The sequence below is a fragment of the Neoarius graeffei genome, chromosome 28, assembly GCF_027579695.1.
Source record: "Neoarius graeffei isolate fNeoGra1 chromosome 28, fNeoGra1.pri, whole genome shotgun sequence".
In the NCBI taxonomy this organism is placed as follows: Eukaryota; Metazoa; Chordata; class Actinopteri; order Siluriformes; family Ariidae; genus Neoarius; species Neoarius graeffei.
The window spans coordinates 11,223,204-11,242,229 of NC_083596.1; the positions used below are offsets into that span (position 1 = coordinate 11,223,204).

Here is a 19,026-nt window from a genome sequence, read left to right on the forward strand (position 1 = left end):
AAATCAAATCAGGTTGTCATCAGTTTGTTTTAGTGTTCTTCTACTCTTGTAAAATGTAAAGCTTTTTAGCCACATGGCATGTAAAAGGTGTGCTATAGCAATTTATTTTTATAATAATAAAAATGTGTGTACGATAATAATAAAAATAAGTGTTGTGCTACCAGCTGGTCATAACTGGATTCTGATCATCCTAGAGCGATGTGATAATCAGCACTAAACTGATTTTGCAATAGTAGACATTTCAGAGAACCGAATCATTTCCAAATGATTCCTAAAATAATGAATTTGAGTCATTTATCTTGCACAGCAGCGCCATCTGGCGGTCAGTCCATGCTCAGTACACCTGTGGATTGGTTTGGTAAACACACAAAGCCACCACATACTACAGTATTAATTTAAAGCCTTGTCTAGCTCATTTTATTTTTTATAAATATTTAACCTTCCACCTCAGACTGACTAATTACTATATGAAACTTTATAATATTCAGTGTTTTGTTTCCAAAACTTAGTGACATTTGAAAAAGCTTGCATCATATTGAATATTTTCTCAAGTGAAATATATTGATACACTTCCAGCTTTTATTGTAGCTACAATCCCAAATTCACTAAAATAAACTCAATTTTAATTTCATTTTGCTACAAATCTGTGCAATTGTATGCAACTACGTTCATTTAAGCGAGTTTTGCGGGTAAAAACGTAACCATTTAGTCTAAATTTGAACACATGCAGGAGTTAAGCAGATCAGACCACTTTGAAAATACAAAGTTAATTCGGACTTAAAAGTCACTAAAATGACACTCTGTAGAGTCACTGAAAACACAATAAGAAAAAGAAATTATGAAAAAGAAATGCTTTACCTGAGGTCAAGTTTATGGAAAATGATAGAGAGTTTATAGGAATTATGGAGAAGACAAATGAAAGTGTATGTACGTCAGTTTATTCACAATATATACACACACGCACACACACATGGTCTTGTCATTACATAGACGGAATAGGAGCAACATCATTCTGAGAGAGAGAGAGAGAAAGGAACATCATTCAGCATTTAGGACATCGGAAATAAAAAAGAAAAGCAAAACGAAAAACATGCGCACACACCCACAGTGGATTTACGGGCTGCAATGACACCGTTTATACATTTGAGCCAAAACCATACTTAAAAAAAAGAAAAAAAAAGTATGAATATCATTTACACTGCAGCTCTGAACTGTACCCAAATCGCTTTCTGATTTAAAATGTACACATGAGCAAATAACGATTAAAAACATTGATTCAAGTTCACATGAGTAAAGTCAAACAGTTAAAATGGCAATGGTCGGTCATGTCCACATTAATTCACACGGCATGCGCGGATCATGAGCAGCTGCAGGAGGACGAACAGTGGCGAGACTACGAGGCCGAAGAGCAGGTCACGCGTCTGATTGGAGCCAGCTAGTTTCTGGCAAAGCAGCACCTCACACACCAGTTTGAGGCTGAGGACGGTGAGCACCCAGAGCAGACGCAGAACCGCCAGCCGCTCCTCGCCTTCCTGATACAGGCGGATGGAGACGATGGCCGTGAAGTAGGTGCTGAGGCCGTCTGCGGCGAACAGCGGCACGAACACCAGCCACCAATTCAGGTCGGGCACCTTGTCCACACGCAGAGCCACGAGCATGCTGAATACGAGCAGTGCGCCAAGATGGAGGAAGAGCTCGAAGGTGGCAAAGCCGAGCCACTGAACCAGCTCACGCAGAGAGAACAGCATGGTGTGATGCGACTCGGACTGCTTTAGGGGATGTTAGGCCAGCAGCTCACCAAGACTGGATCATTATTTTGCCTTTTGGATTCTGAAATGATAAAAAGACAGAATGAATCAGTGAATCATTTATAATGGATTATTTAAAAAAATGAATAAATCCATGTACAGGTCCACACCCTACAAACTGACTATTACTACAAGAATAGGATTCTGTGCCAGATTTAAAAAAAAAAAAACACGCATGATGGGGGAAATTATGGAATGATGCCATCGGAAAACACAACAGTAATTTCATTACGTTGATAAATGATGATCATCCTTCTCAGTCTAAAAAAAAAAAATTTCACAAGTAAGCTGTCTTTTTAGTCACATTAACACCATGTTTTAATAGTAATTTGGAATAGCTTTATGAGTAAGAGCTCAAGAATCAGTGCAGCAGGAAGGAAAACACAATGGGCTTTAAAGGGCATATTCTGGACCAATTTCGTTTTTTTTTTTATATGAAAGTATGTCCCTTTACACACTCATCCAGAAGGGTAATTTTGCACAAGGCCATCTGTCTACAGCAGAAAAAAAAATAACAAAACGTGTCTGGAAAAATCCCAAGGGAGTCTGGAGCCAGATTCGTGACGTCACCTACGGAAGCGCCAGCAGGCTATGCGAGCTTTGCACGGTTTCAGTGCACAGCCTGTGTAGACCAAGCGCTTCCATTTCTCTCTCATTGTCCGGTCTTTTGGGAAACGATGAGTACTAATCCCATCAAGATTGGTGTTGCTACACCCTCCTACGATACATCTGTTAGCCATTTTAATAATTACGCGATAACGTTGAAGAAATTTGCAGAAAACCACCAGGTCGTTTTCTCAAACAAACCAGCGCTGGCGTAGGATTCAGAATGAGGCGTCCCGCACGCGACGTCACGAAAATCAATGTTTGCCGGGAAATCCAAATGCCAAGTTTTTTTCAGAGGCGGACCAATTCGCCTCAAATGGCTTGATTTCAACTGAATTTTTCTGGTATTGCGCAAGGTAAAAAAAAATTGCAGAGAATGCAGAATGTGACAGATATTTGACCAAAGTTTAATATAAAATAGGAGAATTACATTGATCTTGCTCCTGAATTTACCCGTGATATGCACTTTAAGCACAGGTAAAGAAATAGTGTTGACCAAAAATGGCTTAAAAAAATGATGTGAAATGAAATATTTCAACATTTTAAAAAAATGCTATAAACAGTAATCACTAAACCATAATAAATGAAACAAAGTTAATATATGGTGCGAGACGACCCTTTACTTTAAAAAAAAAAAAACTCGTAGTCTGAGGTCCAGTGAGTGCAGTTTTATAAGGAAATAAGCTGTAGGTTTTACTGAGCATCTTCCAGAACCAGCCCCAGTTCTTCTGGACACTTTGACTGTCACACTCGCTTCTTCATTTTGCACCAAAACCCAGCAGCCTTCATTATGTTTCCTTTTTCAATCTGAAAAGTGTGCTCTTATATAATATGCTGCTCAGATACAGGCTTTTTTTTCTGTAACATTTAAATTTTGTGCTGGAAAATGAACGAATGTTTGGAACTCTAAAATGTTTTTGTACTGACTCGAGAAGTCATAAAATATAAATCTATAACAAAAAGTTTGTATGGAAGAAAAAAAAAAAAAAACAGGGTGCCTAAAACTTTTGCAGAGTACTGTACATGCATACGTTACAGGTTGATCACCCGGATAGTGCAAAGCTCATTCCCAAAACAGCTCATTTGCATTTAGTGACGCCCACAAAATTCCATAAAAGGTCAAGTACATAGACAACTGAGAGTGTGATCTGAGAGATGAGGGTCAAGATAAAACAAAGTGAAAGGGTTTTTTTTTTTTTTTTGCTTGTTTTTTTTCTCACTTCCATGCCAATATCTCATCTCATCTCATTATCTCTAGCCGCTTTATCCTGTTCTACAGGGTCGCAGGCAAGCTGGAGCCCACCCCAGCTGACTACGGGCGAAAGGCGGGGTACACCCTGGACAAGTCGCCAGGTCATCACAGGGCTGACACATAGACACAGACAACCATTCACACTCACATTCACACCTACGCTCAATTTAGAGTCACCAGTTAACCTAACCTGCATGTCTTTGGACTGTGGGGGAAACCGGAGCACCCGGAGGAAACTAGGGTTGGGCGGTATCCAAATTTTGATACCTTTAAACTGTCTCTGTGTTTTCCCGGGGTATACGGTATTACCGAGAAAAAAAATATTTTGTTTCGGCCTACTGTGTAACGTGCGCCTATACCGGCGGACCTTGTTAAGACCTGCGCCTATGCCTCAAATGTACTATTTAAAAGCAGCATAGCGAATTATGTGCATTGTGGTATGGATTAAGCAGCAAAGCGAATTTTGTGCATTGATGAATGGATTAAGAGATATTTCAAAGCATCACGCAACTCTTCCTTCATCTTGAAAATAGCATTCAACTGTCGTTTACACATGTCTGCGTTGAAACGCCATTTGCAGCACTATTTCACCTACTCCATCAAAAAAAGTACACGATGAGCAGGATCATACCCTTTCAAGCATGGGAAATAAAAAAAAGAAAAGAAAAAGAATCCAAGTCCGTTTAGACTGCGCGATAAACCATATTCTTCAGCGCAAATGAGGCGAACCTAATTCAAATGCGTGATAGCTGCACAAGGCAAAATCATATGGGCCCACGTCATGCCATGGCGGGGAAATTAATAATCAAATGGCCTTACCTTGCTTAAAACGTTGTCTTGATCACATAACTCCTTACAATTATTCCACTTAAATCCATACGGTTTAACACACCCAACAAAGATAGCAAGCGCATTGCTAATTCCCACCAGAAACCTAACGGTTTACGCTACGATGTTTTCTTCCGTTTCTTCAGTAGATGACATTTCAAACGTTTATTACCCACATCCCAAATGTCATACGTTATATTATTTTACCTTGTTGTTACTCATGTAACCTACTCAAAACGCAACTCATTGGAGAGATCTCATGGAAGTGGAGTACCCCGGGCTATGGTGTGCCTTAGGGGACATATTAGATTTTTTCGATTTTTCTTCTTACATACTTTACACACAGCTTCATCTGTGTTTGCTGGCTCTCCCTTTTCGTTTGGTTTGAAACCAAAATACTGCCACACTGCCGATGTTGTTTTTTTTTTTTGCCACTAACTCGTTATCTTGACTTGCCATCTTTCAACCGCGGTCTCAGTCTCTTGCGAAGCTTTCTGTCAGACTCCAAATGTCACGCAGGGTTGCCATGGTAACGACATAAACAACCCTGCACGCGATGAGAACTTCTTTAGGAAATTGATAGAATTAGTGAAAATACGATCACACAGTTATTCGGGATGATCTTCAATTTATTATTTTATATTATGACCTCATGTACTCCATATTTATTTAGATATTATATATTTTTTTAAAATGACGGTAATGAGACCGATACCGTTGGTACTTTTGGATACCTCGGGATACCTTCTTACCGTAATACCGCCCAACCCTAGAGGAAACCCACGCGGACACGGGGAGAACATGCAAACTCTGCACAGAAAGGCCCTTGCCGGCCACGGGGCTCGAACCCGGACCTTCTTGCTGTGAGGCACCAGCGCTAACCACTACACCACCGTGCTGCCCTATTATTATTATTCTTTTTTATGCCATTAAAAAGTTCTCTTTATTCTACTTAGTACCATTTGTACAGATTTAGTATTGATAATACACTTATGCCGCTTTTCCACTACAAACGCGGCTGAGCCGTGCGGTGCTGAGTTGGGCTGAGTCGAGCTGAGTGGGGCTGTTGGGGTTGCATTTCGACTACAACCGCGCTGAACCGTGCTGGCTGGAAGTGGGTGGACACATTGGGTGGAGTTAGCGAAAGTGGGTGGACGTCACGTGATGTCGTTAAGCAGCGCAAACAGTGACATCAGTGATCTTTTAAGCGGTAGTCTCACGACCCGAATAGTAAACAATAAACATGGAGGACATGGAGTCGTTAGTGTTGCTGGTCTTGGTGCTGTGGCTTGTTGTCACCGACAACGCCAACAGATACTGGCAAGAGCGTATAGATGAGGCGAGGCGCATAAGGCTTCAGAAATTCTTGTAATTCGTAATTCTTCTTCTTCCGGGTTTGCGGTGTTTACAGATCCCAGCGTGCTCGCGGGGTGTGTGTGGGCATGTGAGGACACTCCTCCTCACCAATCAGTGCACAGGGGAGTGTCTGCTCACGCCCCCAGCCTCACTCGGCTCGCTTTGGCTCGCTTCAGCCCCACTCCAAAACCGTGCGAGTTTTAGGGGCTAAGCAGAGCTGAAGCGAGCCGAGTCGTGCTGTTTTTTGGTAGTCGAAACGCGAGCCGTGTCGGGCTGAAGTGAGCTGAAGCGAGCTGAAAAAGGGTAAGGGCCAATAATTCCATGTGCCATGATTAAACAGTCAACACAGCACCATCCTGAAACTTTCCTTTGGACCACAATGGAAATAAGTGTTTTACACTTTGTGTTATCCTTGGTTTTAGTTTCATGTAATTAGTGCAATTGTACATTAGTATCAGTGGCGGCTGCTGGTTTTTAAAACAGGGGAAGCCCATTTTACGTATTCATCGTAAAACCTGTAGGCCGGATATCAAAGCATAGAAAGGTGTGCCCCATTAGCATAGTGAACTAGACAACCCTACCTAGTGGCAGAAAGTATTTTTGCTTGTACATTTCATGTTATAGTCTGGCTTGCCAGGCTAGTGCCTCATATCCTTAATCAAAAATATCAAACATCCAAAAATCACTGGCTATTCAACGAAGAGCCTTGAACATCATACCCTGATATGCAACACAGAGTCTTTAACACAACACCCAGCTGTGCAACACATCCTTGAACATCTTCTGCAACACAGTCTGGAAATTCATAACCAGGTAGGCTATGCAACACACAGAACCTTGAATATTATACCCAGGTATAACCTATAACACAGAGCCCACCATTCTCTTAACATTACTGAACAATATACACACTTCAGATCCATGAACATTATATGATGCACACTATTTATGCACAAATTCTGCCCTCCGCTCCTTTTCCAGAAAATGGTCTGTGACCCTGTCATACCAGCTGGTTGTGCTTTCCAGAGACTTCACCAATTTCTGTTAGCAGCTAGCACTGCAGATCCCAATAAGGCTCAAGCTAGCCTACAACCAGATTGAACTACAAATGAAATAAATGAGTGAATTCACGAATGATCAAACTGATAGAATGGATGAAAGTCAACGGAGCACAACGAGTAATATTTACATTTATTTACAGAGTAATGTACAGAGACATCAATGAGAAGAAACGTTTATATGAAAAGAAATTTGGACAGCACTTTGGCACACGACTACACTTTCTCGACATCCGCTAGGGACTGACTGATCATACTTCCGTGTTCCTCGCCGACAGATCCGGCCCTCCTCATGTCTTTCAAACACTACCTCCAATAATCCTTCATCAGCCCGGCTTCTTGTCCCTCCCACTGTCTCGTTTAGTCCCAGAGAAGCCCGGCTTCCCTGGAAGTGACGATTTTGTCGATTTTAACCAATAACAACTAGCCGAAATTGGCTGTTCGGAGCCGTCTCATAGACTGCAACGGATACCCGGCTGCCAGCCATAGAGCCCATTGAAATAAGAAGAAAGGTTACAGCGTGTTGCCAGATTGGGCTGTTTTAAATGCATTTTAGCGGGTTTTGAACATATTTTGGCTGGAAAACGTCAGCAGTATCTGGCAACGCTGGTTACAGCCTGGCAGCAAAGGTGATTCTCGTAGCGAACTGCAAGTTCGTCAGACATCACTCAAATAAGTTACAGGATAGTTATGAACGTAAATACAATCTTGGGCATATATTATGTTATTGTTTTAATGAGAATTCAACGTCATAGATGCCGCAGTTTGGGGAGAGAATTTTAGGGGAAGCTCGGCTTCCCTTGTTGTCTCTGAGAAATCGCCCCTGATTAGTATATTGTCCTACTTGCATGTAATTTTTACCTTAATAAATCTATCTATCTATCTATCTATCTATCTATCTATCTATCATGAGGATGTGTTTTGATGGAGACAAATCTCTTCTATAAATCACCCGGGATCAGGACGTCTGCTGAATACACTCCTGTAAACGTCATAAAAATAAGCAATTAAACTTGACAGTATATTCCCGATTTAAAAGTGCAGTAATCCATGCAAATTATATGATTTGAAGTTGAGCAAGTCATTAATCAGTCTTTGTGCATAAATTTACACACACTCAAGAGGAACATGGGTACGATACGAACGATTTTCAGAATGTTCATGAATACCAAATTTCTTGAGTAGATGCGCATGCTAACAATTTACAAATAAATCCATTTCATATCCAGCTTGATAAACGAGGACCAATGAGCCTATAAAATGTGTTCCTTTATATGACAATCACCCCTCCTGGAAAATAGCAATTTCAAGCCCTTATTTGATTACAACCATAACCATGTCTGCTGAGTGCTGCTTATGGCTGTGATTATTAATGTGATTGCATTTCAGTACTTCACAACAACAACAACAACCCATTGATCAAATTGAAATTCAATGCGAAGGGGAACTGCGTTTACTTCTGACACAAAGTCAGCATTTAATCCTTAAAGCTCATAGGCAACGGTTTTAATTTTATGCACATTTGAAATTTTATGTTAAAACACCCTCTGTAATTTTCTTCTGGTCCCAAGAAGTATTGTTAATGAGTAATAATTAAAATAACTTAGCGCGGATCGCGGCGAATTTCTGTTCGGCTATTTTCGTGACCACTCGGCGCGTGACGTCATTTAAGACAAATAAACCGCTTGAGTTGAGTCCACTTCTGTTTACTTACATTGCCGTTCAGCTCGAGTGCAGACGTGCGTTCAGGAATTTCCAAAGAAAACCCCCATGCCTTATTATTATGCAATGAACTGTAACAACGGGACCGGTTCAGGAAGAAATTTTTACCTTTTACCGAGAGAGGAGACGAGGCAGAAAGTGTGGATTGGCTTTTTCCGGAAGAGGAGAAGAGGCGTAGCGAGAGGATTGGCTTTTTCCGAAAAAGGTGACGAGGCAGAGAGAGTAGATCGTGTGCGTGAAGCCAGAGGGTTGTTTTTCTGGAAGAGGAGACGAGGCGGAGAGAGTGGATTGTGCGCGTGAAACAAAATCAAGCAGTCAAAGAAGAAATGGACCAGCAACGCTCAAGCAAAAAGGAGAAGATTGGAGGTAAACATTTTTACTTTTGCTTGCAATTGACAAGTCAAGAATCCTGAGGGATCCTGTACAATCATTGTAGAAATGAGACAAAGGGATATTTCCTCGCTTAGAGTCGGCTGTAAATAGTATAATGCCGCGGATGGCAGGCTAATGTGGCCTACCGGCGCACTGTCAAGTAATCGTTACCGATATCCGCTAGGGAGGGCGGTTTAATTATTCTTCAAAAGGGCTCTTATTTAGTATTACGATGAAAGTAAGAATTTATCATAACTACCAGGATAAATCGTTTGGGCGCGAGTCTTGTTGGGTTCCGGGATCACCGCGATCAGAGTCAGCCGAGTCGCTGTCCGATTCCGAGGCCGCACGGTCAAACCAGTGAGCCACATTCAGGCCATAGGTTCATACATATATGGTTTCACCTCTTGATATTTAATTTGGAGAGTTCCTACTTCAAAATCGCTATCAGACATTTTACACAACCTCTCACAACCAAAGTCTGTACACGTGTGCTCGGTTCGCAGGTAAACACAGAGCTGCTCCCAGTCTGTTTGGCTTAAATGACGTCACGACGACGGTCCCCTGGCGGTGAAAGTGCACGTAAGTGAGATGTAAACAAACCTTCGGAAATTGGGCAAAACAGTATATTTTAACCGTTTTATTCAATTTTAGGGTGCAAATTAGACACTAGGAAAATTTAATTTGCTTTTTGGGTCATTCTTCTAGACAAAGTTGATATTCTACATTTCATCTCCAGCCGTTGCTTATGACCTTTAAGTGCTTGTTTTTCACTGAAGGCATAAACTGAAGTTTATGAGCAAACTCACTCACTCACTTCTTCCAGCTTGTACGGGGTCACTGCCATGTCACAGGTCATACTAACTGGAGTTTAGTTTTACACTGGATACCCTTCCTGCCACAACCCTCCCATTTCCAGGCTTGGGAAACAACCATTCACACCTACGGGCAATTTAGAGAAGTCTTTGGACTGTGGGGGAAACCGGAGTGCCCGGAGGAAACCCACACAGACACATGGGCAAACTCCACACAGAAAAGCCCCCACTAGCCTCAAACCCAGAGCCGACAATGCCAACCACTGCCTTTTTTTTTTTTTTTGCTTTTCAGTATGGCACGTTGTCCTCATGTCTTCACAAATGAACAGAAATACTGTCTGGCTACATTTTTCTCCTGCTGTGCACCATTTTTCTCTCTGGCACAGAATCTTCTCCTTCTAAAAACACACTATCAAACTTAGGACCAGAAACACAACCTTCTGCCCCTCCTTGAAATCTCTTCACATTAACTTAGTCTTTTTATTCAAGAGATACAGGATTTTTCAGGACTATTTTTAAATCTTACAGATTTTCTGCATCTAGTTTGGGTTGTCTTTTGACTTACAAACTGTATAATCAAAAATAAAATCATGAAACTAAGGATAATAAAAGGAAGCCAACAGATTTACAACCTTCAGTAATGAACAATAATTGTGATTATCTTGAGTTTTATAACTGAATGTTATATTGACGCACTTACACGGCCCCTCCTTTTCAGCCTTTGTTTTAGTATTTATCTTGTTTTAAAATCCTTAATAACAAAAAAAACAGCTCATGTTTATTAGTCTGTAACACATACCCTGCACATCTGGGCGCTTTTCTTTAAAAAAAAATAAACACAGCTGTAGCTCTGCAACTTTACTGCATTTGAATTAGTCACAGCTAAGCTAGTTATAGCAACAGAAATCGCTAATAAAACCAACTACATTTGCAAATAAAAAATAAACCTTACCGAATGAGATAATACATCCTGGAAACGTAAACGTCACATTTTCGATATCTGCATCAACGCTGATAAATAAGCTAAGAAACAGAACAGGTAGAATAATCAATATAGCATAGGGATAAGTTATTACGCGCCGTCGCAGAATGATGACGTTGTACGGTAACCGATATGGCCACAAAGCTTACAGCCTTTCAAAGTAAACCCAGTGGTGCAGTTCACACAAACTTGCTTTCTTGCACGAGTGCACACTTTTGAGAAAAGCCCAGTGAAGACAAGACCAACGGCGAGAGTAAGGTCACACTTTAGTGTTATTTATTTATATTTTAAATGACATAGGAATAATATTTAATATTTTTAATGCGTTTTGTTTGTTTGTGTGTTGTTTTCACACACACAAAAAAAACCCAGCACCATTACAATAATCTGACTTTTATTGAGCAAAATTAGGTCTAAAGTATTAACCTTAGATTAATAGAGCTATGATAAAGTGTTAAGATGAGTTTTTTATTATTATTATTATTATTATTATTATTATTATTATTATTATCTTGATCATTCAACAATATGTCCAGATGATCAGCTAGAAATCTTTTATTGACTTTCTTTCTTTCTTTCTTTCTTTCTTTCTTTCTTTCTTTCTTTCTTTCTCTTTATAATACTTTATTGAAAAAATACAAAGGTACAAAACCACTATAGCAACATCATCACGTTATCATCATTAAATATAGGGAAGAACAGAGAAATTATTAAAGGAAACAATCTGATTTTTTTTTTAATCTAGTATAAACAACTTATAATACAAAATTGAAAATAAATTATGGAGGAAATGCTGGAGTTAAAGATGTCCATGGATAGAAAGGAAAAAAGAAAAGCAAGTAAACAAACAAGATAATAATAATAATAATAATAATAATAATAATAGGGGCGGCACAGTGGTGTAGTGGTTAGCGCTGTCGCCTCACAGCAAGAAGGTCCGGGTTCGAGCCCCGGGGCCGGCGAGGGCCTTTCTGTGTGGAGTTTGCATGTTCTCCCCGTGTCCGCGTGGGTTTCCTCCGGGTGCTCCGGTTTCCCCCACAGTCCAAAGACATGCAGGTTAGGTTAACTGGTGACTCTAAATTGACCGTAGGTGTGAATGTGAGTGTGAATGGTTGTCTGTGTCTATGTGTCAGCCCTGTGATGACCTGGCGACTTGTCCAGGGTGTACCCCGCCTTTCACCCGTAGTCAGCTGGGATAGGCTCCAGCTTGCCTGCGACCCTGTAGAAGGATAAAGCGGCTAGAGATAATGAGATGAGATAATAATAATAGAACCATACAAACATACAAGAGGAAACAGTTTCATCTCATTTAGTTAATTCAGTGGGAAAATGTTTTAAAATCCTTCTGCTTTTGCTCCTTTTATAGATGTCAAGGATCTTAGGTATAATTTAAATTCGTTCAAGAAAGAAACAAATTCGGGGGATTTGTTGATATTGTTTCACTTGTGAGCAAAGCAAGAAGAGTGTGAAAAGTTTAAGAAATCTGGTGAAATTTTATCTTAAAAGATGCCTGTGGCATATTGTTAGAGTTTATTATTATTATTATTATTATTATTTTAAATTATCTGATGGCGGTTGGGCGGCACGGTGGTGTAATGGTTAGCACTGTCGCCTCACAGCAAGAAGGTCCTGGAGTTTGCATGTTCTCCCCGTGTCCGCGTGGGTTTCCTCCGGGTGCTCCGGTTTTCCCCACAGTCCAAAGACATGCAGGTTAGGTTAACTGGTGACTCTAAATTGACCGTAGGTGTGAATGTGAGTGCGAATGGTTGTGTGTCAGCCCTGTGATGACCTGGCAACTTGTCGTGGTGCTTGAAAGTTTGTGAACCCTTTAGAATTTTCTATATTTCTGCATAAATATGACCTAAAACATCATCAGATTTCCACACAAGTCCTAAAAGTAGATAAAGAGAACCCAGTTAAACAAATGAGACAAAAATATTATACTTGGTCATTTATTTATTGAGGAAAATGATCCAATATTACATATCTGTGAGTGGCAAAAGTATGTGAACCTCTAGGATTAGCAGTTAATTTGAAGGTGAAATTAGTGTCAGGTGTTTTCAATCAATGGGATGATAATCAGGTGTGAGTGGGCACCCTGTTTTATTTAAAGAACAGGGATCTATCAAAGTCTGATCTTCACAACATGTTTGTGGAAGTGTATTATGGCACGAACAAAGGAGATTTCTAAGGAGCTCAGAAAAAGCATTGTTCATGCTCATCAGGCTGGAAAAGGTTACAAAACCATCTCTAAAGAGTTTGGACTCCACCAATCCACAGTCCATTGTGTACAAATGGAGGAAATTCAAGACCATTGTTACCCTCCCCAGGAGTGGTTGACCAACAAAGATCATTCCAAGAGCAAGGCATGGAATAGTCGGTGAGGTCACAAAGGACCCCAGGGTAACTTCTAAGCAACTGAATGCCTCTCTCACATTGGCTAATGTTAATGTTCATGAGTTCACCATCAGGAGAACACTGAACAACAATGGTGTGCATGGCAGGGTTGCATGGAGAAAGCCACTGCTCTCCAAAAAGAACATTGCTGCTCGTCTGCAGTTTGCTAAAGATCACGTGGACAAGCCAGAAGGCTATTGGGAAAATGTTTTGTGGACGGATGAGACCAAAATAGAACTTTTTGGTTTAAATGAGAAGCGTTATGTTTGGAGAAAGGAAAACACTGCATTCCAGCATAAGAACCTTATCCCATCTATGAAACATGGTGGTGGTAGTATCATGGTTTGGGCCTGTTTTGCTGCATCTGGGCCAGGGCAGCTTGCCATCATTGATGGAACAATGAATTCTGAATTATACCAGCGAATTCTAAAGGAAAATGTCAGGACATCTGTCCATGAACTGAGTCTCAAGAGAAGGTGGGTCATGCAGCAAGACAACAACCCGAAGCACACAAGTCGTTCTACCAAAGAATGATTAAAGAAGAATAAAGTGAATGTTTTGGAATGGCCAAGTCAAAGTCCTGACCTTAATCCAATCGAAATGTTGTGGAAGGACCTGAAGCGAGCAGTTCATGTGAGGAAACCCACCAACATCCCAGAGTTGAAGCTGTTCTGTATGGAGGAACGGGCTAAAATTCCTCCAAGCCGGTGTGCAGGACTGATCAACAGTTACCGCAAAGTACGTTTAGTTGCAGTTATTGCTGCACAAGGGGGTCACACCAGATACTGAAAGCAAAGGTTCACATACTTTTGCCACTCACAGATATGTAATATTGGATCATTTTCCTCAATAAATAAATGACCAAGTATAATATTTTTGTCTCATTTGTTTAACTGGGTTCTCTTTATCTACTTTTAGGACTTGTGTGAAAAGCTGATGATATTTTAGGTCATATTTATGCAAAAATATAGAAAATTCTAAAGGGTTCACAAACTTTCAAGCACCACTGTAGTCAGCTGGGATAGGCTCCAGCTTGCCTGCGACCCTGCAGAAAAGGATAAGCAGCTACAGATAATGGACGGATGGATGGTGATGGCGGTTCAGATCACGATCAGTGACTTACTGTTGTAGTTGTTATAGTTATAATAAAGTTATTATTATATATACTGTACATGACTAGTCACTTGAAATGAATGCATTAAGAAAGGCATGTATTATTTTTAAACATATACAGCACTGTGCAGCACATGTAAAGAAATGCTGTCGAGCAAAGATGCCTTCAGAAACGACCTTTTAAGAATGAAATTAAATGTTTCTTCATTCAAAAACACTCTACTATAAAGAGCAGTAAACAGTGACAAATGAAGCAGAGTCGATATTTGAAGTGATGATGCGTTACTTAAAAAAAAAAAATCTCAGGAACAGTGAGTGCAGTTTTCCGAGCTGTAGGTTTGACTGAGCATCTTCCAGAACCAGCTCCAGTTCTTCTGGACACTTTGACGGTCACACTCGCTTCTTAATTTTGCACCAAAACCCAGCAGCCTTCATTATGATTTCTTTTTTAATCTGAAAAGTGCGCTCGTGTGTGTGTAATATGCTGCTCAGATACAAACTTTTTTTTTTCCTGTAACGTTTAATTTTGTGCTGGAAAAAAACCGAACGTTTGGAACTCTAAAATGTTTTTGTGTTGTTGATTCGAAATGGGGCGGCACGGTGGTGTAGTGGTTAGCGCTGTCGCCTCACAGCAAGAAGGTCCTGGGTTCGAGCCCCGGGGCCGGCGAGGGCCTTTCTGTGTGGAGTTTGCATGTTCTCCCCGTGTCCGCGTGGGTTTCCTCCGGGTGCTCCGGTTTCCCCCACAGTCCAAAGACATGCAGGTTAGGTTAACTGGTGACTCTAAATTGACCGTAGGTGTGAATGTGAGTGTGAATGGTTGTCTGTGTCTATGTGTCAGCCCTGTGATGACCTGGCGACTTGTCCAGGGTGTACCCCGCCTTTCGCCCGTAGTCAGCTGGGATAGGCTCCAGCTTGCCTGCGACCCTGTAGAAGGATAAAGCGGCTAGAGATAATGAGATGAGAGATGATTCGATAATAGGGCGGCACGGTGGTGTAGTGGTTAGCGCTGTCGCCTCACAGCAAGAAGGTCCTGGGTTCGAGCCCCGGGGCCGGCGAGGGCCTTTCTGTGCGGAGTTTGCATGTTCTCCCCGTGTCCGCGTGGGTTTCCTCCGGGTGCTCCGGTTTCCCCCACAGTCCAAAGACATGCAGGTTAGGTTAACCGGTGACTCTAAATTGACCGTAGGTGTGAATGTGAGTGTGAATGGTTGTCTGTGTCTATGTGTCGCCCTGTGATGACCTGGCGACTTGTCCAGGGTGTACCCCGCCTCTCGCCCATAGTCAGCTGGGATAGGCTCCAGCTTGCCTGCGACCCTGTAGAAGGATAAAGCGGCTAGAGATAATGAGATGAGATGAGATGATTCAATAATGTAATAATAATAATAATATTTTATTAATACCAATGGAGTTTGCATGTTTTCCCCGTGTCCGTGTGGGTTTCCTCCGGGTGCTCCGGTTTCCCCCACAGTCCAAAGACATGCAGGTTAGGTTAACTGGTGACTCTAAATTGACCGTAGGTGTGAATGTGAGTGTGAATGGTTGTCTGTGTCTATGTGTCAGCCCTGTGATGACCTGGCGACTTGTCCAGGGTGTACCCCGCCTTTCGCCCGTAGTCAGCTGGGATAGGCTCCAGCTTGCCTGCAACCCTGTAGAAGGATAAAGCGGCTAGAGATAATGAGATGAGATGAGATTAATACCAATTGCAAACCATAAGTTTGAAAAATAGATATTTAAAAATGTACAATTAAAAATCATAGTTACTCTATAAAATATAATAATCAAAAAATCAAGTCCTATAAATCATTATCCCATATCTTAACACAGCTAGGTACAAAGCTACTTTGAAATCGCTTAGTCCTGCACTTGAACGTCTGATAGTTGCGTGGGTTCCGGAGATGGTACCGTATGAATGTTTTTCTGTATCCGATAACAGATCCCTCAGTTTGTTAGATTCTTGAAGAGTGACTTCTTTATAGAGTCTCTGGCATTGAGCCAGTCTTCGTTGGCTGAGGGTGGATAACAGTATGGTAGAGAGCATCATTGTAAGATAAGCTTGGTAGAGCGATCTTTCTTTAGTGCTCGACATTGAATGGATTCTAGTTCTTCAGCAAGGAATTGTGGCAGAGCAAAGCGCCAAACCTGGCAGGTGTACTCAAGAACAGGGCGAATGAATGCACAGTAGACGGTTACCAGATCTTTTGGATCTAATGTAGAAGTCATAAAATAGAAATCTATAACAAAGTTTGTCTGAAAAAAAATAAGGTGCTCAAGCCTTTCGCATGGTACTGTGGATATATACGTAAATACGATGGTACATTGTAGTATCGAATATTTAAATCGAAGTGCGACTGTAATTCTGTTTCTGTGCTGCGATTATAAAAAGAGTTAGGAATGTTGTGTCGGAGTGTTTGCTTTAAGGCTCAGTGAGCAAATGTGTGCCTGGCGATGCTTGTGGAATGTTTGATCAGCAAAGCTCTCTCGCATGCATGCACATGAAATATGAAATAAATCCTGTATCGTTAAAACAGATCCAGCTATATTTCGATCTTTTATAAGTAGGATTTGTAGTTCTGTGGGGAAAAATAATGTCTACTGGTGTCTGTTATGAGTATTTATTACAGTTTTGGTGAGAAGGTTCCAGCAGCGTGTTTAGTAAATACCGACTCTGTTTTTATCTTCAGGACGATGGCACAGGCAGCGGAGTCCATCCTGCACAGCGGCTACTTTCACCCTACTCTCAGATACTGGCAGACGTGTGCATCAGACCTCAGGCCTGACAATCTCATCTATCCCATCTTCATAACGTAATGCATTCGTGTTTCTACGGAAGCCGAAAGAGGCCCTTCATATAATCCTTTTTTTTATTCACCTTGTTATCCCGAGATAACGACATAATTAATTCAGGATCTCGAGAAAACAACACAACTAATTTGAGATCTCGAGAAAACAAAACCGTTATTCCGAGATAACGACATAATTATTTCAGGATCTCGAGAAAACAACACAACTAATTCGAGATCTCGAGAAAACAAAACCGTTATTCCGAGATAACGACATAATTAATTCAGGATCTCGAGAAAACAACACAACTAATTTGAGATCTTGAGAAAACAAAACCGTTATTCCAAGATAACGACATAATTAATTCAGGATCTCGAGAAAACAACACAACTAATTTGAGATCTCGAGAAAACAAAACCGTTATTCCGAGATAACGACATAATTAATTCAGGATCTCGAGAAAACAACACAACTAATTTGAGATCTCAAGAAAACAAAACCATTATTCCGAGATAACGACATAATTAATTCAGGATCTCGAGAAAACAACACAACTAATTCGAGATCTCGAGAAAACAAAACCGTTATTCCGAGATAACGACATAATTAATTCCGGATCTCGAGAAAACAACACAACTAATTCGAGATCTCGAGAAAACAAAACCGTTATTCCGAGATAACGACATAATTAATTCAGGATCTCGAGAAAACAACACAACTAATTCGAGATCTCGAGAAAACAAAACCGTTATTCCGAGATAACGACATAATTAATTCAGGATCTCGAGAAAACAACACAACTAATTCGAGATCTCGAGAAAACAAAACCGTTATTCCGAGATAACGACATAATTAATTCAGGATCTCGAGAAAACAACACAACTGATTCGAGATCTCGAGAAAACAAAACCGTTATTCCGAGATCTCGAGAAAACAAAACAATTATTTCATGATCTCGAGTAAACAGCTGAGAAATGGTTCATTCAGGAACGCCAAGAGACTTGTGATATGCTGACTTTGGGGCTATTTCTCATTCTGTATAGACGCAACTTTGGTCATTAGAATGCCTGGAATAATCGATCACCTAATAAGGCAATATTTTGATCAGGGGTTGGCACAGGGAGAGATTGCATTAAGTCTTTTAATAAGGGATAATTTCAAAATTAGTCCGCGGCACCTCTGCAGAAGACTGGCCCGGCTTCGTCTCTACCGACGGAGATACAGTGATCCAGCTGAGATCATGAAATAATTGTTTTGTTTTCTTGAGATCACGGAATAATTGCTTTGTTTTCTCGAGATCTCAAATTAGTTGTGTTGTTTTCTCGAGATCCTGAATTAATTATGTCGTTATCTCGGGATAACAAGGTGAATAAAAAAAGATTATATGAAGGGCCTCTCGCGGCTTCCGTATGTTTCTATGTGTTTGGAGGGAATTATTTTTATTTATTTTTTTTTAATGTGAAGGTGCAGCTCATTCACAGGGACTTCTATTGCAGATGCGTCATATAATTTAATAATAATAATGTTAATGATATGTAACAAGGATGTAGTTTCCTGTAAGGCTGTTTTCTGTATTTATTTAACATTTATGGAAGGAGTCTCCAGTGTCAGTGCTTTTGTAATAAGCAGTACAGTTCTCATTTGCAAAACAAGCTGCATTTATTTTTAAAAAGCAGCTGATGTCTAAATGACCATTTCTAGCTGCTATAACATAAGTGATGATATTAATATAAAATTAACCTGTCTGACATTCCATAATATTCCATCCACATTCACTGGATATGAGCAATCGTGCTCTGATTGGCTACTCTATACCGTGAGGAGAGAAAAACAAAATGGCGGCGCGTGTTGCTGAACCCACTGAGGATGAAATAAAAACTACTTGAAAACAAAACCCCGACAAAATACGGAATAAAAGTATTTCATGGTAAGAAGCATT

General features: G+C 40.7%; 2 protein-coding genes across 3 annotated transcripts in view; one reads left to right on the top strand and one right to left on the bottom strand.

Annotated features, from left to right (window-relative positions):
- Positions 1-922: 922 nt before the first annotated feature.
- On the bottom strand, positions 923-10,940 carry tmem203 (transmembrane protein 203). The gene is made up of 2 exons (XM_060913033.1): positions 10,770-10,940; positions 923-1,830 (listed from the first exon to the last, which is right to left on the bottom strand). Exon 2 carries the CDS (start codon positions 1,746-1,748, stop codon positions 1,335-1,337), a length of 414 nt encoding a protein of 137 aa, XP_060769016.1. The 5' UTR covers positions 1,749-1,830; positions 10,770-10,940; the 3' UTR covers positions 923-1,334.
- Positions 10,941-10,946: 6 nt separating this feature from the next.
- Positions 10,947-19,026, top strand: part of alad (aminolevulinate dehydratase) — a 34,209-nt gene continuing 26,129 nt past the window's right edge. The window contains exons 1-2 of one of the 2 annotated variants that reach the window (XM_060913031.1): positions 10,947-11,052; positions 16,988-17,110. In XM_060913031.1, the coding sequence (XP_060769014.1) occupies positions 16,992-17,110 (119 nt within the window). In that variant the 5' untranslated portion in view covers positions 10,947-11,052; positions 16,988-16,991. Of the gene's footprint in view, positions 11,058-16,987; positions 17,111-19,026 lie in introns of both variants that reach the window. The other variant, XM_060913032.1, reaches the window with a different exon arrangement.